Source organism: Lutjanus erythropterus, chromosome 12 (assembly GCF_056507025.1).
Source record: "Lutjanus erythropterus isolate fLutEry1 chromosome 12, fLutEry1.hap2, whole genome shotgun sequence".
Classification (NCBI taxonomy): domain Eukaryota; kingdom Metazoa; phylum Chordata; class Actinopteri; order Lutjaniformes; family Lutjanidae; genus Lutjanus; species Lutjanus erythropterus.
This window is the reverse complement of record NC_139328.1, coordinates 18,188,989-18,211,906: the sequence shown is the minus strand read 5'-3', so window position 1 is coordinate 18,211,906 and position 22,918 is coordinate 18,188,989. Positions and strand designations below refer to the sequence as shown.

Here is a 22,918-nt window from a genome sequence, read left to right as displayed (position 1 = left end):
GAATTTGCCTTGTGGGTCCTTTCTTGGACAACATGTTCTTTGAAAAGCCAGGGTTGGACTTTGAATCACGTGACTTCATCATTTCATTCATATTGCTGCTACTCTGTCCTGTAATCTAGATTTGGTCATCTTAAAGGGATAGTTTGGTTCATTTGAAGTGGGTTGTATGAGGTTCTCAATAGTCAGTGAATTACCTACAGTAGGATGTCGACACATCCCCACTTCAGAGAAGCAAAGACGAGAACCTAGTAAACTACGAACTGCTGTGGCAGGATAGCAAAATGTAAGATACACCCAGAAAATCAATACCAGTGTAACTATAAGCCATATTTAGAATATATTCACTGTTTTAGCTTGCCATCAGACAGCCTTTTCCAGTGGGTAAGCCAAGTACTGCTCTCTGCAACGCCACCAGACTCCTTACACGTCATTTTAACTAAACAAGCTTTCCAGATGTAAAAACTGACTGGACATGCATCAACTGACCTCTACTCTACTGAACAACTGAAGCACAGTTGCAGCCTCATATAATCTTACACACACACACACACACACACACACACACACACACACACACACACACACACACACACACACACACACACACAAATGAGGATAATAAGAATTAAATAATTAACAATAATAATAACTACTGATTTCATTAAGGAGTCTGGTTCCTTTAGAGAGAGTGATATTTGGCTCAAATAACCTGTTTCCCATTGGAAAAGGCTGTCAGCAAGATATAGCCATCAAAATATTTGAAATATGGTGTACACTTGAACTGATATTGATTTTTCTTTTAAGAGGACCTTTGTTTACGTAGCTGAAATACTTCTTGTTGCTGACCCAGACCACAGCCGTACATTGCTTAGCTTCCATGCTGCTTCTCCGAAGTGGGGGCGACCTGACTTCCATGGTAATACATGAACTATTGATAAGTAACTCATACAGCCCCACTTCAGTAACTTCAGGTGCAATAAAAAAGGCCATTAAAGGGATAGTTCAGATTATTTGAAGTTGAACAGTAGAAAGAGTTTGATCACCGTGCTCTGTTCCGTGACCTCTGATGCTCCTGACTTTTATCAAAGCAAAGACAGAAATAGCAAAAGACTCCCAAGTCTTTAGACTCCTTTCCATGTCTAGATTTACTGCTGTAAATCTAGAGCCCATTTAAATGCTGAAAACTCTCTGTTCTCAAGTGTTTTTGTTATTGAGCAAAACTTGATTTGGCTTTATATTGTAATCCTATTTAAAGTAATTCCACTGGGATTCAAACACACTGCTCATTAGCAGAGATGAATTACCCTTTGGCGTTACTTAAGAACTGTGTCGTTCTGCATTATAGTAAGTGGTAACCCCAAACAATACTGAATCAAGACGTTAGTCTCATTCGTGGAGTCCAAGGCGCTAATAATCACACCAGTGGGGCTTTATCAGATAATAAAACATTCATTTCAGTTCATCAAGTATTTTTGAAGTAATGCATTTGTCACAGAGTGTTAGATGAACAAAACAACACTGATGTGGGCACAGAGTCCAGCTGTTAATAATCTAGCTGTGTGCTTGCCAGTGCTGTTCACAGTAGGACACGTGGAGTTCGGCATGTGGGCCAAATTTAGTCCTCGAAAAACCCTTTGTGAATGTTTGAAGTTTTCTCACTGAGACAGGTTTCTCATCACTCATCATTGTAAAATATCTTAACTTCCAGAAAGCAAAATCTTGCTTGTGGCGTCTCAAAATAATCAATACCTAGTGGGTTTTCTTGTTGTTTTGTGATACTTTGTTTTCAGAGCCATAGTTCTCCATTGTTGCAGATTCTCATTCAACACGTCAAAAGTTTGGGGGATGACCTCAGCACACAGTATTGCTTTTGTTGATCCAGAGGCTGCCGTCACCCGGCCACGGCTGGAAGTTGGAGAGCCCCCCCTGAATCCTCCCACCCCGGAGTAAACATGGCCCTATAAATAGAGCTCAGGGAGACGTAGGCCAACAGCAGAATGACAGGCATCTGTACTACAAACCCCAAACTCTCGCCAGCAGAGGCCCAGTGTTGCTGTCCCGCAAACACGCCCTCCAAACCCCACATCCCAATGTCAGAGCCTGTGGGTACAGTTAGCACTGGGGCCCCCAGTGTGATCCGTCCAATCTGTCATCTTTGTTTTGCAAAGCTGGCCATTAGATGTTTCCTCTCATTACCCAGTTTTAGGCCCTTGGGACGCCGTCTGTCGCTGGTATGCTGCTATTCACAGAAGGGGAAGGTCATGCTTGAAAGACATGTATTGGTGCAGTACTTAGGACAGTTGTGTGTAAATACTCTGCAGATAAACTGCTTGGGAGGGGTTCATGGTTAATCTTTTTTCTGCTAAATAGACCGAAAAATAATGGCAAATATTTTGATAATTGATTATCTATTTTTTTAGCTGAATATTGGAATGCTGAATATTCTCTGAGAGGGCTGTGTGATCAAATCAAGTATATAAATATTTTAGCAAATACCTCAGTCAACATTTGTCAGTATTGTGAGGATGACTATTGGTGCTTTCACAAAATATTAACACAAAGAGATTTTTTGATAAATAATCAACAATAATGTGGATAGAGTGACTAAGTGGGTAAAGGCAAATAATGGAACAGCTAGAAGAGTCTGTCAAGTTCAGAAAATTACATCTTTTTTGTAGTAATGCTGCCTTAAAAACAGGAATAGGCAAAATTTAAGATGATATCCTGTCTCATACCACAATATCAGTATACTCTTGATATATTGTTTAGCCCTGTTCTCTGATTACAGCTTCTTCAATGTGAAGTTTTGCTGCTTCTTTCTAACACAGATTTTGTTTGTGACAAAGCAAAATGCTTTGCAGAGAGCAACCTGTTCTTAAAGATACAGTGATGAATATTTGTCATTATTGTAGAGCATTTTGTAAACTAAATGGTTAATTAATTAACTGCAGAATGAAACTGTAAAGTAACCACAACCTTTAACAGTTAAGTCCACAAAAGGTTCAAAACACAAAACGCTTCAGTTTTTATTGATGTAAGACAGAGAAAAACTGCAGTTCTTCATTTAGGAGAAGCTACCATGCATGGATGTTTAGCATGTTTATTTGATCATTTTCTTAAAATTAATAATCACTTGTTAAATGTCGTTATTACCTTCTGATCATGTATTACCATGTACTATGTCTAATCTGATTAGTAAATGAATCGGTTGTTTAAAGTTTTTAGTAGGTGTTAAAATTCCCCCAAATATGTAGGTGCTTTTATTAGGGGTGTGATGATCCATTGATCTGGATTGATGTATTAATTCGGTGATCGGAGCTCCAGTGTCATTTATGTAAAGTGAAAACATCGACCTATATCATCATCTTTAAGATATGCCTTTATTTTGGAATTCCCATACATGCCCGTGTCACTACTTCTCTCCAAGCACACCTCCTTGGGTGTGGCGGCTTCTTCTGTAAATGATTGCGTTAAATGGGAATATGATATCGTCTCATATTGATCGCAGGCCCCTGAATTGAATCGAATCAGAATCGCTTTGTGCCTGATTTTGAGATATCTGCAAATATATTGTTGCCCAAAGAATCAGAGAGTATTGTGTCATGATGAAACTTGTGAGTTACACACCTAGTTTTTACCAGAGGGCAAGATTAGAGCTGGTGAGGAAACTTAATGTCAGATTATGAAAACGATCTTTAGTTGCAGCCCTAGGTGAGTGTTTTGCACCACTTTATGTAAAAACACATACAGTGCAATAGAGTATGATGTATTGTGGATGTCAGGGCACCAGTAGTAGAAGCACTTCCCATTATCTTCTCCTGACACTGCTGAGGTTATTGAGAACGGGGGCTTGAGTGCACCTAAGCCACTTACAATAATTTCACTTTTTATTCTGCTGTCAAACAAATATCCACGCAAATGCATTTACATCAGCGCAGGAGCTTATCATTAAACAGGCGACAGTAGATCAATTCATAACAGGTCAGCTGACTCATCTCGTTTTACCCCTGTTCCCCTCCTCTCTCTTCCACTCTAGGGTGATTTACCATGACAACTGAATCAGGCGCAGACTCGGAGGCCAAGCAGCCGCAGGAGAACAAAGAAACGGAGAAGGGGAAAGCTAAAGCGGCCGAGCCCACCTCGCCTCAGAACCAGCCGGAACAGCTGCCCGCCGCCGCCGGACACAGCACCCCGGCCAGGAAAGAACAGGTCAGCCCCTTCGTAACCACAGTCACAACAGAGGGGATCCAGCCTGTTGTCTTTCACAGCTTGAATTCATTAAAATCATTGACCTCTTAATGAACTTTTCCAAATTTTACCACACTCACACAAAATACAAACCGTTTAAGTAATTTAATTAAATTCATGCGCTTTTTGTGGAAACACCACACACATCCCTTTAGATCAGGCTTGAATGTGAGAAAACATCACACCCCATTCATTCCACTTCTGAATGAATCGCGCCTTTGTGTGGAAAAATGGAAATGAACAACAACAAAATTCTGACGACGTGACCTCAATGGCGTGTTCTCAATGGTGGTTGCACAATGGTAAACACATCTTTCAGTCAGTGCGTCGTGCTTTTATTTTGAAAATGAGGTCCAACAGAGATTGAGAAACCCTCAACAATGTGTGGATGTTTCCGTTCCCAGCGTTACGTCAGTTGACTGTACTAATTAACGTAATATCACACAGCTGTGGGAAGAGTGAGTAAATTGAGCTACTGAAGTAAAACCTCACTCTTTTAGTGGTTCGTGGTTTCAGATCTCTGGTTTAGGGCAATTAGATGAACACGCTTAAATAGAGCTGCAACAGTTTGGTTAGTCAGGCGACTGAATATCAACAATTTTGATAATCAAATAATTGTTAAAGTAATTTATGAAGAAAAAAACAAGTTTTTCAGCAAGTTTTTTTGTATTATATCATTTTAAACTGAATAGATCTTTTTCATAGCAGCTGCTAGTTGAAATAGTTAGTTAAACACTGGTGTTTACTAATGATACTAATTAAGTTTAAACCTCCAGGTCAGTGTCTTTTAAAACCAGTGATGTCTGTTCAGCAGGAGTGTAGCCTGCAGCTGGTCCATTTTATGTCTGAGGCAGCCCAAGTAGCGACTAATGTTATCTGAACACTAAGTGCTTGTCTGCAGATTTTGGCCCAGGCAACCCTCTGGGCTCACTATCTATCTAATCGATCTCCAGATTGAATTTCTAGTGCATCCAAACTGCACAGAGACTGTCTCAGACTAAAAGCAGATTCTTACTTATTCCCTGATTTACTAGTCGAAAGAAAAACAGCGACCAGCTATACACGCAAATAGATCTGGTCTAAAATATGTTGCAGAAACCAAATCATTGGCAGTCACAAGAAATCACTTACATTTGAGTGTGAAGTTTGAGTCCCCTGCTCTAGTTTGAAGTCGAACAGCCATTAGTCTGTCGATGGCTGTAACCTGGAGAGCAGAAATTAATTTCAAGATCGAAATGAAAAAAATGTTGCTAGAGGTTTGACTGATGTTCTCAGACCACGTTGGGGTTTGGATTAACTCTGAGATGTCCTGTCTTGTCATTTTTACATTTACGTGACATTTTAAGCGTGTAGCTGATGGTCTTATCTGAGAATTTAGATTAAGTTTAAGCTTGTAGATTTATTTTCGATTACAAGCAGCCAGTATTCTGAGTCAAAAGGTCTAAGTCACCACAGCCGGATGTGGACGTGCAGAAAAAAGTTGTTTGTAAGATAGTTTGCCTCATGATTGGTCACATGTTAAGGCATGTAATTGCAATGAGTGTATGCTCAAACTCACACCTCACTGACCTAACAGTAACAGTGTGTCTTCTATCATGATGTGTTGATAAAGTGCAAGTATGGAAATGGGTTGTTTAATGAGGAGAGGAAACAGAGCATGAGTTAACATGTGAGTCATAACGAGCTGTAATGAGAGAGCAGCAGAGGCAGGGCGAGGTGATGGATAGATTCATTATGTGTTGGGCTGGGCAATGTAGCAAAAGATCATAACAAAATTGAATAGTTGGTTAACAAATGATGACACATACCCTCGAGTTTATAGAATATTTATGAATGATCAGAAATCTTACCGTACTGCATGTGCTGAAGTAACTGTCCAGTTAAAGGTTCTGGTTGTGTCACGCCACCATGGCCTTATGACAGTATTAGATTTACAGGATTTTTACGTTGTTATGTCAAAACCATTCCTGTCTAGTTGTTTCATTTACAGACATCTTTTTCAATTTAGTTTTCAGAAAAATGTACCATTTGTCTCTCACATATGTTAACCTATATAGCAATCATTAAACGAAAAATGAGACTAAGGATGCTGTCAGACCTGTAGTTTGGATTATTCGGTCAGGACCAATGGAAAAAAAAAAGATACTGTACATAGTTGTATTTTAGTTCCAGTCTGGTTTTTGTTCATACTGTTTTTTTTTTTTGTTTGTTTTTTTTACAAATGAACAAAGAGGAATAAACATGAAGGTTAAACAGACACAGGTAACTCATTGATTGGACAGTTTTGTCATCCTGCATCATCAGGACCTACATGGGGAACTTGAATCTCTGTGCTAGCAGAAGTTTAGCAGTACTCATGAATAAATAACTAATTTCAAGCATTATTAGTGTTCTTAGACTTGAAGTCGACCACATGTTCTCAATAATGTCTAACAAATAGAGACAGGACAAAACAGTGGCATCTTGTTCAATAATGTTTCAGGGCTTATTACTGTAGGATCACTTTCACAAAATTTTTATGGACTTGATGAACTGAAAGTACACACAGTAGGATAACAAGCACAGCAGGTTCAACAACTTTTGACATATTAATCAGGGAAAATGCACATGCTGATATGCATAATGTGTTACCATGATGATTTGCAGAAATATATACATGGCTTATACAGATCAATTAAATGATCATTTCCTGAACAGACTTCACATTCAGCTGATTCAGCCCCACGTTTTCAGCCAGTCTCGGTCCAGATGCTTTGTCTGCAACGGGGTTCGATTGAGAGCTTTCACACCAGCCCAAGCAGACTGCAGTAACGTGAAAAACGGACCACGGTTCGTTTTAACTGAACCAAACAGGTTAGTTATAAAAGCACCCTTAGACTTAACAGGCACGCTGCAACCCTGTGAGGCTGTACTACATGCTAACATCAGCATGCTAACGTGCTCACAACATCTGGATTTTTAGGAGGTATAGTGTTTACACTGTTTACTGTCTTAGTTTTGTTTTCTTCATTAATGTCATTAGTTTTGCAGGTATTTGATCATATAGACAAATAAAAGTTTTGACAGTAGATGAAAGGTAAGGGGACAGTTATCAGTTATTATAATGTAACCACAGGGGGGCATGAATATCTGTTCAAAACTTTATGACAATCTCTGCAGCAGTTGAGATAGTGGTGGTAACAACTGACATTGCCATCAAAAGAGCCCTGCCACTATCATGGCTAAAAAGAATTTTTAAAAATCCATAATTATCTTTTACCACTTAAGGTGTGACCTATTAAGTGCATCCATATCAGTATCAAAAACCTTGTTTAAATGAAGCAGCCCTCACTGTGTGACAGGCTGAGGATGACGGATGATGCTCTGCTATTGTCGGAGCTGTGTGAATTGGCAGGAACAAGGCCGAGAGAAATCACAGCACTCTGACACAACGTCGTCAGTGTTTCCTGTGAAACACATGCTCAGGCTGAGATATCTGTCAGGTCCAGCCGGGTGCACAGATGAATGAAGTGGCCTCAGTTTCCAGTTTTACTGCAGTGATTGTGATACGTCTGTGGTGCTTTTTTCAATCACAAATCATCCATAAATGTTTGAAATACATCCTTTGATATGTCTTGAAACTAAACTAAATCAAACCTAAATTCTCCTGCCACTTTAATTCTCATGCTCTCTAAAGGTGGAAGTAATTTTCTTGTATGGTTAATCGCGTCATCTCAGTGGCTCCACCGGGAGAGCTGATCTGCATGAGCTCCATTAGATGGGCACAATGTGATGGATGTAGCCTGAGGAAGAAGATAAGAAATTTTCAATATAAAAACGAAAAGGGGCATTAAATCCACTTTGTGTGAGAGTAAGAAGGAAAAATGTCTGGAAGCTAAAGGCCTCTTTTTCAGCATGAAGTCAGTCAGGAAGGGCTTTGTTTTCAGCGAAGTGGAAAATTGGATTTTCTCTGTTTAAGACAAAATGGCTGTACACCTCTAGCTCTTCTCAGTGGGACCTGATTACTCTCACTCAGGATCCCAGTCTCTATTTTTAGGTATTTTTGATACATGTGACAGAACGGGCAGTTTTGTCAAAGGCAGCTACGTTAAGAATCTGACATTTTAAGGAGGCAGTTGGGTAAGAGAGTGGTGAGAAGAAGGTATTTTTCATTTCTGGTCTGTGAACTCTTTCACCCCAAGAGCGCCAATTTTCAACCATGTTGAACAACCAGAAAAAAAAAAACATCCCAGTGCAGCAAACACATGGACAAGTGCAATTACAAATATAACTTAATTATTCAGCTCATTACTGTCAAGTGACACTTGTTTTCTTCCTCTCAGGAGCCGCAGGACGAGGACCAGGTGTCCCACAGGTCGTCCACCAGTCGTCTGTCCAGGTCTCCTTTGAGAGGAGTGAAGAAGGTGAAGATCATGCAGTGTAAAGTCACCCTGCTGGACGGCTCCGACTACACACTCAATGTGGAGGTGAGAGGCGGCAGGTGGTGCCGGGGCTGGTGGAAGTGGGAACCTTGGGATTCTTAAACAACACAATTCCTCTTTGTGAGGAGAATTGTTTATCAAGGTGCTGCATCTGTCTGTTTACCTATATTTTTTACAGCACTGAGGGAAATGTGACCCACAGTGTCAACAGTTCAGGACTAAAAAAGTATGTAGAAAATAAAAGATCTAATCACTGAGATTCTTTTCACTTTGTAATAAGTGCTTAGAGGAGGAAAATGCAGTAGGGATTTGAGTCTGAACTGATAAATAAGTTCTTTTCACTTTTAGATGTTTGAAATTAAAATGCTGCTGCTGTGTCACTTGGCCTTTTGAATTGCCTTTCAGCGATGCAGCAGTAATGATATTTGCATCACTCTGTAATGACTATAATTACATGAAGACTGAACTAGCTAATGTTTTTTAGCCAATTTTATTAGAGCTTCACTTAATGTGCTGATTATAAGTGAAGACATTCATGAGTGTTTTTTTAAATTGCACAATAAAGGGCATTTATTTATATTGGTGTAAGGGAGCATAGTTGATCCATGATCTGTACAGATCACCCCCTCACAGTTCATCACGCATGTGAATTGCTAATTATTGTAAAATTTAACCATCATAGTATGAAATACAGTTTGCTGCTTACTTTTTGAAGTTATCATAAATCTTGATGCAGAGAGAAGACAAGACAGTTGTGAGCTGTATTTTACTCTGAAGCACAATGATTGGGCTTGGAGCAACTGAATTAAAAGCAGACCCTTTCACCTTCTTCTCCGTCTTTGAGTGAAATCATAAAGGCTGTGACTTCAGGCATGTTCAGTGGTGTAATGTGGAAACTGGGTGTGCATGTCGTCATAGAAATAGATCATAAGCTTGTGACGTTTATTGCAACTTCAGCCTTCCCTTCAACATGCAGGTCAGCTTGCTCACCCGAGCAGCTCCTGTCTGTTTGTCTGTCTGTGGCACAACCTTCATCTGTAATGATGACTGCTTCTGATTTATAAATACAAACTCAGTCTCAAAACTAACAAATTGTGGAAGAGTGACAGAAACAGAGGGCAGTGTAACTCCAGCCAAGTTACGCGAAGCACACGTTTACTTTCTGACTGTAATCAGGTTTTTGTCACATCACAGACGACGAAGAAAGGCATGAAAACCTGAGTTTAAATATTAGACTCATGTGGGTTGATATTGATTGGCAGATGGTCTGTATAAAAACGAAACGATCAATGAAAGAGTGGAACGTGATATACAAGCGGACATAAGAGATGAACCAGCTGCACATCATGCACGGTCATCAACGTGCTCGCTCCACCCTGCTCTGTTCACAAGTGGTTCACCCAGACTTTGGACTAGGGTGAAGTCTCAGGCAAATAATGCAGACATTAATATACACAGACCGCTCCTACAGGTGACGTCTAGATAAGTGCAGAGTTGTGGTGAATGTATGAGAGGGGCTAGAGAGAGCATTTTTTTAGCGCTCCTCCTGTCCACATGTAGGAGTGACCTTAAGTGCAGTCCATTTAATAGATACGGTACTAATGAACATTTTTAAATGTGAATGATGAATGCAACAGATGCGATGTGTACAGGGCAGATGGATAAAGCAAAATTTACTAGAGCTGCAGTGATTTTTAATCAACCAATAAATAACTTGCCAACTATTTTGATGGCCATTTAATAATTTTGAGTATTTTTTTTAAAATAAACAGTGTCCATATTCTCTAATTTCAGCTTCTCAAATGAAATATGTTCTGGATTCTTTACTCTTTTTGACAGTAAACTGAATATCCTTGGCTTGGGGACAAACCAAAACATTTGAGGACATCACTTTAGGCTTTGGAAAAAAAATATGAAAATTTTTCCCCATTTTCTGACATTTTATAGACCAAACAATCAATACATTAATCTGTTGATTATATTCTCAATTAATTGATAATAAAAATAATTGTTAGTTGCCGCTGAAAATGCACAGCAATTGACTTTAAATTTAAGGTTAGAACAGTGTTAAAATTTGCAGCGTAATTCTAGTTTCACTTTTTGAATTCCAGTTCAGCTTCTTTAATCTGAAGACATATTTGATACATACTTGTTTTGTTTATGATCTGTGTGTGCGAAGTAAATTCTGGAACGCTTTTCCTTGCAAAAAGGGCTGAACAGGGTTCAAGGAAAAGTTGCATTCATTTCAATACACAAAGAATGCAACATGTGGTACCATTTAAGCTTTGATTCCAAACATTAAAATGATTGTTGACAGATGACAGTGACTTGGATCTCTGCATTAAAATGTAAAAACAAAAGAGTGTCGTTGTTAGGAGCTGAACAACCAATGCTGTTGGCCTTCTGCTGTAGCCCAGATTCCTCTGTGTATCATGATACTTGGCCTGTTGTATTAAAACAGAAATAGACTGTACTATTTTAACAGCCCTTCTTAGAAGTAGGGATTTCATGGATTTCGCCACACATTTACATTTGCATTGTGTCAAATTGCTTTGTGGGATTCGTTTTCCCTCTAAAGCTCCTCTGTGTCATCTTGAGAGAGAAAATAGTATTCATATGATGCTTCTTAAATGTTTAGTTCTTACTTCAAAGCTCATCCGCTCTCCAGAAATAAACCCTACAAGGAAAGGAGAGCCAACAATCAGTGAAAAACATGTCTTTGTGTTGTAAATGTGACGCTCACAATACCACTACCCTAGCAGTGTGGCTTTTATGATAATGTGGAAAAATTAAATATGGAAATGGGATGTTTTGTGCAGAGAAGAAATAGAGCATGAGTTGGTTGTTAATCATAATGAGTTAGAATGGGGGAGGGGGAGGTGTCGAATGGATTCATTAATTTCTAGGCTGGACAAAGCAGCAAACGTGATATCAAAAATTAAATGTTTTAAATTTAATTGACCAAGATAGAGTTGTATCACCAGCCAGGATAAAGCTGTGCTGATTTAGCAGTCCGTCACCTTAAGTCTTGTAAGTTTTTCGTGGATTTTACGGCACGAATTGCTTTCCAAGGTTAGCTTTTTTTCCCAGAGCAGCACTATGTAGCCCCGAGTAGAACAATTACTTTGATTATCTGTAGTTTTAAGTATCCAGTATTCAGAAATAACCCCACTCATGCAACCAGAGCTCGCAATCATTCGCGGAAAGTGTGAGCGTCGGAGCTTCAAGACATAATAGCTTCTTTCTGCCATCAACAGTCATTCTTTCTCCTGGGACATTATGAATTCAGGAATAAATCTGAATAGTGAACTTACTTGACATTTCGCTCCTAACAATAGAAAGTTCTCAAAGTTATAAGACTCAACTTTTTACATTCCCAAAATGTGTAGGCAGAGAGAGAGAGAGAGAGAGAGAGAGAGAGAGAGAGTAGAGGGAGTAGCAGACCCTCCTCCTGAAAATCTCCTTTGAGCAGATTCCTCCCCACCAGGGGTTTGGACAGGCGGATTAGTGGACTGTTTTGGTGGTGGCGGTGAGGTGAGGGCTTCTGACTGTGAAATGGGAGCATTTGTTGGAGGGAATCAGTGTCATTAACTCTGTGTGTTGGCACGCTTATTCAATGTCCCACTGAGGCTGAGGAAGGACTCTTAAGGACAGTGAGGTCAGTCTGGACTTCTTGCCCTTGAGACGGATGCAGAAGGGGTTTCTGTAGTGCTGTTAATTTAGATGCATATGCTCTGGGAGATGCACTCATGCTCTAAAAGATGTGAAATAGTAGCACAGAGTATGCTTAAAGGGATAGTTTGACTATGGCTAAGTACCTCATAAAACCCCGCTTCAGAAAATCCAGTGTATTTCTTACAGTAGATGGAGGTCGACACGCCCCAGTTTGTAGAAACAGCAGGAGTACCAGTGTACTGAGGCTAACCAATGTACTGTTGTTGACGAAAACTACAATAATTAATCAGTTAGTTGTCAACTGTTAAATTATCACCAACTATTTTGGTAATCAAATAATCGGTTTTAGTAATTAAAAAAATAATAAAATACATAGAATATAAGAAGCTAGAATGAGAGCATTTTTATTTTTAACTATTTTGGGACAGTAAACTGAGTATCATTGTGTTGTGGACAAATCAAGGCATTTCAGGACATCATCTTGGGCTTTCGGAAGTACTGATCAACATTTTTTTTACCATTTTCAAAGCCAAATTCAATTGACAGGTATTTTAATGGGGCCACCCAGTTTACAGCAGGACTGCACTTCCATAAAGTAGGACTGGAAAGAGACAGATAGTTCCAGAGACACATCCTGACACATCCTGGTAAACGCAGGCCAGGCTGTTAAAAATTGCTAGTGGGCAATTTTTTTCCTAAAATGGAATTTATTGATTTGCCCATCCAAGAGCCTTAGCAAGGTTAAATGACAAAGCATTTTACAATTAAGACTTATGGGCCATGGTTTCAAAATACTTTTCTAATCATAGCACTCAACACAATTTTTTTGCTTTTATTACTAGTTTACCTATCAAAGCATGGGGAGGTTCACAGAAACAACTGTTTTTCTCATTAACTATGTTTATGTGCACTCTAATTTTTTCCACAATTATTCAGAATGTTCTATTGAATTTGGTGTGTGAACAGCCCCGTTTATACAACCCTATAATTAGCCCTTAATTTAGCATTTTCCGATTAAGATTTATGCCTCTCAGTTGAGGTTTTTACCCCAGTTTGCAAGTCTGAGGCACAGATATACACATGATATGCATGCTGATAGGAAGGAGGAGCACACCTACTTTTGAATACAATGAAGAACTTGGGATATTTGTGCACGTGCAGGAACCTGTTGATATCCAACACCACACTTTTCAAGAAGGTGGTTGAGCAAATGAAAATGTGCTTTCATAGTCAAACAAATTTGAAAAAATACCATTTTGACTCAAAGAAGCAAAATGGCAAAAGTGGTTCCAGCTGTTCCACTTTTCCATAATCAGTGTGTGCACGGCTGCATGTAAACAGGAATTTTAGGGGAATAATCATTTTTATTGGCCATGTTAGTAGCTCAGTAGGAATGTTTTTGGAATAAGAGCTTACCTGCCACTTTTCAGTTGTTTCCTTTTTATATACGGATAGCTCCAATCAGGGGTAAAATAGAATCAGGGCTGAAAGTTCTGTTTACAACAACAACAAAAGCGAACAGGCTAACCAAACATGATATGTTCTTACTGTCTGTGCCCATTTACTACACACAACAAACAGCGCTGTCCATGGTTCTGAAACAACAGTGGCACTTCATATTGTTGTGAAACAACAGCTAAGAAAGTCACATGTATCTTGGCCAATGATGTTGGTATTTTTCTATAAATACATAAAGCTACAACAGAGGAGGTAAAAACCCCCAACACCCCCTGAGGCTCCAGGCGTATGTAAACACTAATGTTAAATTCCATGCAATCTTTTTTTTTTTTTGTAAGGCAGCTCTCCAAGCCAAAGCTAACCCTCAGACAGCCCATATCATCATCATCTGGGGTTGGTTTGTTTTTTTCAGACTTAAGTAAGCTCCTCCAGAGCCACAGAAGACAGGCTGAGTAATTGAATAAGACTGAATAAACAAATCCTCAGCATGAGACTGCAATCCTAAAGCTCAAGGACTTTAAACATGCACAAATCAGCTTCATATACTGTACATTCCTCACTAGCTGCAGATCAGTGACTGTGCTCTCTGAATGGTATTCATAAAGCGTGTACCTGCAAAAATAAAATAATAATTTCAAAAAAGAGCAGTGCTCCTTATAAGTAAATACATTTTACTGTGTAAAATTGGTGGATTGCCCCTTTAACATACGGGGTAAAACCAAACAGCAACTGGATCTGAGATAATTGTTCTCTCAAGCCTATATTATCAAATATGATCAGTTGTAAAATACACAAATACGTATTTCTGATTACTTTTCAAGAGTTGCATTGTTTAATTATCTCAGTGACTGTACTTTAGATTAGTATGAATAGAAAATCAATAATAAGCCTTTGAGTGCCTCTAATTATTTCAGTTTCAAGAAGCACATGCTTTCACTCCCTAATTATAATTTAATCTACTGGGACACATTGAAAGTGAGTTTATGCATCTCTTGGGGTTTGTTCTTATATAATAAATGTTACTAATTTTACTAATCTCTATGTAGCTCTTATAGAAACACACAGAAGAAATGTAAACATCACAGTTTCCAGTGTGTATTCTTGTCTAATAGCAGGTGTAGAGTATTGAATAAACCATGCCCCATCTGTTTACTACCCTGTAATCTCCCAGTCCTGCCCCCCACGTGTCAGGACAGCCCGCCCTGAGGCTTTCCTGGCACAAGTCTCGTCCCACCTCACTTTGTCCCAACACTGACACCAAATAGAGGAGAAATACTTCGAGCTGACTTCAGATTAGACACCATTAGGGGGATGTGAGCCGAAGAAACGAGTAGAGAAAGAAAGATGCAGATAAACTTTCTGGGATGATTTAGTTTAGTAGTCTGGCCTGAAAACCTGAGAAATGTTGATTAAGATTATTATTATGACTAAGAGAGACTCGTTGATAAAGGAATATTACACCTAAACTGAATATCAGTGTGTTATGTGTGAGAAAAGATTTTCTCACAGATATTTCAACCCGTTTCTGTTTTTATTGATTTTATGTCAGTCCTAAAAAGTTCTAACTGGATTGGGTGATATTTAACAAAGGACATTATGAGCAGCCATATTTGTGAATTAGGCCTGTGGAGAAGCAAAAATCTGGAGATACAAATCCCTATATAGAGGTTATGATTCAACATATTGCCATATACTGTATAGCAATGCTGTTAGCAAGGTGATATATTGTTTTGTTTTTATTTAATTATAGGAAACTAACAGAGTATAAAGAATACACTTCCATATGTAATCAGACACAACATAAAATGAACCACTGCCATAAATCCTTGCATGTATTATGATATCATGATACAGCGGTTTTGATGATTGATTAACAACAATTGTCTACACAAAATAAAAAGAAACAATATCAAAAACAATAAACAACATACAATACAAGAAAACAAGAAAGCATAACTTTACAGTAAAGTTGCAATAATTAGTAAGTTAGTTGTCAGCCCTTTAAAATTTGTGACAGAGTTGTGCATAAAACAAGATATTTGAGGACTTGGGCTTTGGGAAACACTCAACTTTCTTTAATTATATTAGGAACTTTTCATCCAGTGACTGATCTTCTTCAGTCTATTTCATTGGGTTGTTTTTTTTTGTTTTGTTTTTTTTTTTCGTCCAGAAAATGCCTCTGATACTGCCTGTATTTGCTCATGTTTTACAGAGGAGTTTAGGTATCGGTATCAGGAGGAAATAAATGGTTTTGGATCGTCGGTACTATTTATATTAATGAGTTTTATTTCCTTTTGATAAGGATCTTGACACTTATGAATGTGAGGTCACTGGTAATTTAACTATAATACACACATTCCTCATCATTGGTAATAAAATGTAAAGGATGCTGTGATTCCAGTGTGTAGGAGTCTTTGATTTGCAATATAATAGAAAAATAATTACAGAACAGAGCATGTGAATAAAAGCAGGCCTATTAAGAGCACTTGAGTATCAGTTCCACAGCATTGTCTGAGTAAAAGTCTCATCTGCTTCTGCACAAGGTCGTGACAGATTCAGGCACCTTTTTATAAATAGTCGTAATAATACAGAATCAAGCTGTGGTAATTGATGGACTTGACATGAATCACACCCGGGTGACGCTGGTAGTTGGATAATACTCATAATCACAGGAACAGTGACTTCACATGTCTATATTTTATACACTAGCTACACAAACGCACACAACAAAAAGGGGGCTAATTAGTTGCTTGCTTACCAGAGGAGTTGTTATAGCAACCAGTGAGGTACAATCATGAGCAGCGAGAGTGTTTGGCTGAAACTTAATAAAAATCAGTTGTATGGAAGTGTCTAAACAGCTGAGGGTGAAACACAGCAGACATAAGCTAGGTCAGATCATGGTGTAGGACACACTGATACAATTGAGGTCAGAGGATTCTCAGATAATTGCCAGCGAGTCCTCTTCCTCCTCCCAATCCCATTTTGAAAGCGGTCCAGAATGTCAAGATTTGACATTTTTATCCCCCTGACCTTGTAGTTTTCCAGCTCAACTCAATTTCCTCCTGTGGGAAAAATGTCTGCGCTAATCGTTTCCTATCATTTTCTCTGACACAGAACTGCTGAACCTCCTCCTCCTCACTTCAGAGGGTGTTATGTCTCAGTGGAGGGGGATAAAAATCCCACATCATCTCACTGTGGTGGTGCTAAAAATATAAGGCATATTTTTGAAAATCCCTTTAGTTTAGATGCACATCTTTATCCACCTCTATAATACAGTGCATACATGCTATACCGAGCTGTAAAAACTGGTCGAGAGACAGCAAATCAATCTGCAACTATTTTGACTGTCAGTTAATTGTTCAACTAATTTTTGAAGTAAAAAACCAAAAATTCTCTGGCTGCAGCTTCTGTAATATGAGGATTTGCTGTTTTTTTCTGCATATATATATCACTATAAACTGAATATCTTTTTTTTTTTTTATCTCTTTTTTCTGTCTTTCTGTAAGTCAAACAATTAATTGCAGAAATGGTTTGAAGCTGACCAAATTAGTGCTGCAATTAACAATTATTTTCTTTGTGGATTAATCTGCTAGTTATTGTCACGATTAATCCTTTAGTCTATGAATTGTGAAAATTGCTTATCACAGGTTCCCAGAGCCCAAAGTGACATCTTCAAATTGCTTTTGTCCAGGCAACAGTCCAAAAACCAAAGACTCTTCTTTTACTATCAAAAATGACAGAACAGTATGAAGGAAAGCAACAAATCCTTACATTTAAGAAACTGGAACCAGCAAATGTTTGATGTTTTTGCTTGAATGATGAATGAAACGATTGATTGATTATCAAAATAGTTGGTAACAAATTTTCTTTCTTTGATCAGCTGGTTAATCATGTAATCACTGCAGCTCAAGACCATAACCAAAGATTATCCGAGTCGACTATTCATTGCACATTTATGATATTAATTTAAATATTTAAGTATGTCTTTTTTTGGGGGGCATGAAGTCAGTCACCCGTCAAAAGCATGCAGCAAAAGTGGTGATGATTCTGAACGTGCTGGAACAATTAGCAAGTCTCAAGTTACTTGTTCCTGTTTTGAATAACCATATGTAGAAATAACTTAATGAAATTTTCAAATACGGAGAGAGAGAAGAGAGGAGAGAGGTCAGTGTTACAACAGTTCCTGAACCAGGAGGGTCCAATAGCAAGGTGCAGCTCCCAAATGGACTTAAATATGTTTTTGTTTCTGCAACCTAAAACTTAAACAGTTTTGTCAACCATTAACAGGCAGCCGTTCTACAATAAAAATAATTGTTATTTGCATCCCTGCTCTTAATACATAGTTTTGTGGTTTGGGGATCCTTGACTGCAGCTGCTGCTGTTGTTCACTCTCTAAATTTATAATATCTTGAAGTTGAAATTGATCAAGATTGATGCTTCCTTTCTAATTTGAGCTCAATTTTCTTTCCAGTTTCCTTCTGTTTTCATTCTCCTCAACAACCTCAGACAGGATACAAGCCAGATCAGTGAGCTGCATCTGTTTACGCGTCTTCTGTTTGCCACAGCCCGTGTGTCCAAACAAAGGCTTTCAGATCACAACCTCTTTTGTCTGTGTGTTTGTGGAGGTTTTGCCCGTAATTCCAGGGTTAAATGTTGCACAGATAAGCAGCTCTCACAGCAAGCCAACAAACAGTCTGACATGACTCTGCTAATTCCCTCCAAGATGTTCTGGTAGGATTAACTCTCTGCCACCAGCGACTTCATGGCTCTGTTCAAAATCACGCACAGACACTCAAGAGTTCTCATCATAAAAAGGATGCTTCAAGTGATGAAAGAGTGTGGGTGGATGCACATGTAAATGTACCAAATGTGTCTGAGATTGCTACTCCTTCTGTTATGTACCTGCCAGCCGGAGATGTGTCTTTATTATTTAGTTGAATATGTGTTCACTACTCTGCTTAAGTGTGACAGATACATAGGCGTGTTACGACTCCTGCTGCTAGAATAAGCTGTGGCAGTGGCATTTTCAATAAATCTGTGCGGGAGGGAGGCGCCTGTGTTGTGGCACTTTGGGCCTTAAAATATCTCATGTGAGCTGGCCAAATCTGTGAAGCCTCCAGTGGGGGAGAGACGACAGAGCTCCAGCCGATGACATCCGGCACTTAGCTAGAGACGTGCAATCGATCGGTTTTAAGCTTTCGTATGGCTGATGTTCACCTTGAGCTCAGGAATGCATAGCTGTATTTATACTACTGAGCTTTTTATAGAAAGAATCAATCCCGAGTGGTCCGGCTGCTTCACTTGAGGGTTCGCCCCTGCAGGAACGTCTCTGTGATGCAGCAGCATAATGAGCTGCATCATCATGTTGCTTTTGTAATTGAAATTTTTAATTTCATGTCGCTGCTCTGTGAAAATGAGTTATACTTTGATTAACCTCTTCCACTTCCCCATTTCTTGTCCGCGGACCCATTTGTCATCTTTAGTGGTGGTACAGGGGATCTTTATCTTTAGAGGGTGATAGCAGGTCAACAGAGAAGTAGTATGAATCATCTGACAGATGGGAGCCTGGAAATTCATTTAAGATGCAGCCCAGTTGTGTCAGGTTTTTCTAGTCATGCAGCTGTAATAAACAACCATATTTAGGGTTTCCTCGGGCCCTTAGAAAAGTATAAAATCCAATTCAATAAAATTCAATTCTGTAAATTTTAGGCCCTAACATAATGTAATACAGAGACATCAATCTTGGTTTTAAATTCGGTTTTGTGCGTCATTTGTACTGGTCACAAAACGAAGCCAACATGGAATGAATAACCCTCACAACAATTACTCTTGCACACACACAGTTCTGCATCGTGAAATAGGTCTTAAATTGCATTCATAGGGGTCTTAAAAAGATCTTTAAAACCTGCACAAACACTGCTATTCACACTTTTAGAGTTTAGAGTGTAAAAGGATGTAGAGTTTGTTGGTGAAGCGTTCGATGGTTATTTGCATGCTCTATTATTTTTTTATAAGTTATTGGAGCAGTTTTTGGGTCAATACCATTTGTTTTACAGATTTGGTGCAAACTGTTTTTATTTTTCAATTGAAGCATTAGCATTAAGTTGGCATGTCTGTAAAGTGGAGACTCTTAAGGTGAAACTTCAAGAGGCCCCCGTGTAAACTGCCATACCAGTTTTTCCCTCATATAAGTTTGGAGCATTATTTAGCCCTCTTCCAACAAGCATCGCCAGACACCATTCTTTCTTAAATCTCAGGCAATCCAGTTTGATCTTGTTAGGATTCAACTATCCTTGATCTCGACATAAAATCCATACAAACAAAAAACTACATTTGAAATATCTGGGAAAAACTATTTTCTCAAGCATAATCCTGGCTGGGTTTTGGTTGTATAATCCCTTTCGATAACGCAGACTGTTTCGACTGTTATTGAAGATGTTTTGTTTTTGTCTGTATTTTCTCTCACAGAAACGAGCCAAGGGCCAAGTGCTCTTTGATAAAGTGTGTGAACACCTCAATCTGCTGGAGAGGGACTACTTTGGCATCACATACAGAGATGTAGAGAACCAGAAGGTAACGGAAAAGTGTTAATAATCAGTTATTATGGAGTTGTTAAATAACAATAGGAATTATATATTAAAAGCAGGGTTATGGATTAATGTTTGACTAATCTTTAGCTTTTCAAGCAAGAGACAGTGACCCACTTTACAGACTTTAATTCTTAGTCATTTGCTCCCAAACTGGTGATGATTAATGCTTTCTGTCTGTGGTTGTCTGCTGCAGAATTGGCTGGACCCTTCCAAGGAGCTGAAGAAGCAGATCAGGAGTGAGTCTAATAATCTAATAAGGTGTTTTGGCCTGAACGGCCACTTTAGGTGTATGCAATTATAAAATGCTGTTTTGGTAATTTAATGTTCTTTCTACCTCTCAGCTGGTCCCTGGAACTTTGCTTTCAATGTAAAGTTTTACCCTCCAGACCCCTCCCAGTTGACTGAGGACATCACAAGGTGAATAAGCAGCTGTATTAGAACAAATATATGACCTTTGTTGGACATTTTCTTTTCACTGTCATCAAGCCTTCTCATGAATGGACTTTGACTTTGATTTTGTATTGATGTTGATGCCTAAAACCTTTCCTTTAATAAGGAAAAATAGCAGGTTTTGCATCAAAAAATCTTAAATCCAGTTGTTGGACTGGATAACAAAAACAAAATGTCTCGACTGTTTCCTCTCTCAGGTACTACCTGTGTCTGCAGCTGAGGGACGATGTTGTTTCAGGCCGTCTGCCCTGCTCCTTTGCCACCCACACAGTTCTTGGCTCCTACACAGTGCAGTCCGAACTGGGAGACTATGACCCTGAGGAATTAGGCAGCGACTACATCAGTGAACTGCGATTCGCACCCAACCAGACCAAAGAGCTTGAGGAGAAGGTCATGGAACTACACAAGACCTACAAGTTAGTCCCAACATCATTTCCTAAACTCTTTTTATGAGTTTGAGTTTGAGCTGTCCTGGTCCTGACAAGAATGTTTAAGTCAGTTATACATTCAGCTGCCTCAGAGTAAGGAATGAATAATAGACAGAATTCAAAATCTGTAAAGGTTACTGGAGTGGGAAAGGTACAATATCAACATTTTTGTCAGAGCTTATCTCAATTGGATTTTGGTGTTTGGACCTTAAGAAGACACAGAACTAGATAAAACAATCAAACTGTAACTGTAAAAATGAGTTGAGTCAGGGCTGAACAACAGATCTGTAGGCCTGGGCATCTTTGTAGCACCACCATAATAATAATATATTGTGACACATTTTACCTTTTTACCATTTACCATTTTACATTTTATCAAAAAATTGCAGCTCTTGCTATTTGGATATTGCACTTGGCCATACTCCTCTCTCAATAATACTTTGATTGATTGTTCAGGCCTAAATTAAGCTCCTGTGCAGAAGATATGCAACGGTTACAATGCATACAGCTTTTCTTTTTTTAGGGAGTTGGAGGGGAAAGTATGAAATGCTTCTGAGTTTGAACACAGAAATTATTGTTAACGTGACTGCCCACTGGCTTTAAATTCTGTTAAGTAGTTTTCCTCTGATTGGAAATCAAATCACAAAAATCATCCAGAAACATACCTTTGGCTGTGCATGATGTTGTAGTTTTTATGTTATATATGTACAGCCCTTCTGTTGAAGTTAAAAAAAATAATTTAAATTTTAAGTGTTGCTCTTTAGTAAGGTTGTACTGAATGTTAAAAGCTTTGTTTGTTGCAAAGGTATTCGAACAGCAAAATTAGTTCAGATTAGTTAAACTAATAACATGTTGCGTTAGCCTGCTGTTGGCTCCCACAGCTGCAGACTGCCTCATGTTATATTACAGCAGGTTTATGGTCCATTGAAAGCTCCCCCTGTATGTCTAACTTGTAGAATTCTGGGAGACAAAAATGTCTTTATAGAACGGTTTAGTTACTGAGGAATAAATTAATTTGTGCTACATTATGACTTTGGGCTTAAAGATGCATTATTATATATTTATAATTCATAAAAAGATCAGACTATAGAACTGGATCAATATGTGGATCACCAGTCCAATATCTGTCAAGTGAATTACATCAGTATCAAATGATGCCTGATACTGATACTGGATCATATTGGTCCCGACTCTGAGTCTGCTTTATCAGGACTGAGTGGGTGTGGTTTGATCAGACCGACAGTGGCTTTATAACAAAGCAAACAAACCACGCCGCAGGATCCCCCAGTCAGAGCTGGCTAATGTAGCTGGGGAAAGGGATATCTGGGGTCCCCTGCTGGAACTGTTACCTCCGCAACCCGATTTCAGATAAGCAGCTGAAGATGGATGGATAGATGGACAAAGGTTTTAACACTGATGGAATACTTTGAGATTACATAAAACCTTGTTTCTCGTAATATGAACTGTAAATGGGTATTTCGGGCATTCAAATCTGACAACTTCGAGCCACTCCATCAACCTGAGTGAATGTTTTCAGTCTGGAATAATAATAATCTGCTCTGAGAGGCAGCATGTCTCCAGACATTGGATTTGTGTTTTCCTGTAAATGGATGTAGCTGGTTGTCCTTTGTCTGAGACCTTCATTCTA

The 22,918-nt window shown here is 38.8% G+C and overlaps 1 protein-coding gene across 6 annotated transcripts in view; it reads left to right on the top strand.

Annotated features, from left to right (window-relative positions):
• Nucleotides 1-22,918, top strand: part of epb41l3b (erythrocyte membrane protein band 4.1-like 3b) — a 75,396-nt gene that overhangs the window by 23,848 nt on the left and 28,630 nt on the right. For 3 of the 6 annotated variants that reach the window (XM_084732601.1, XM_084732603.1, XM_084732602.1), the window contains exons 2-7: nucleotides 4,064-4,209; nucleotides 8,571-8,714; nucleotides 20,271-20,375; nucleotides 20,586-20,628; nucleotides 20,734-20,809; nucleotides 21,040-21,258. In XM_084732601.1, the coding sequence (XP_084588727.1) occupies nucleotides 8,661-8,714; nucleotides 20,271-20,375; nucleotides 20,586-20,628; nucleotides 20,734-20,809; nucleotides 21,040-21,258 (497 nt within the window). In that variant the 5' untranslated portion in view covers nucleotides 4,064-4,209; nucleotides 8,571-8,660. Of the gene's footprint in view, nucleotides 1-4,036; nucleotides 4,210-8,570; nucleotides 8,715-20,270; nucleotides 20,376-20,585; nucleotides 20,629-20,733; nucleotides 20,810-21,039; nucleotides 21,259-22,918 lie in introns of all 6 variants that reach the window. The other 3 variants (XM_084732605.1, XM_084732606.1, XM_084732604.1) reach the window with 1 other exon arrangement.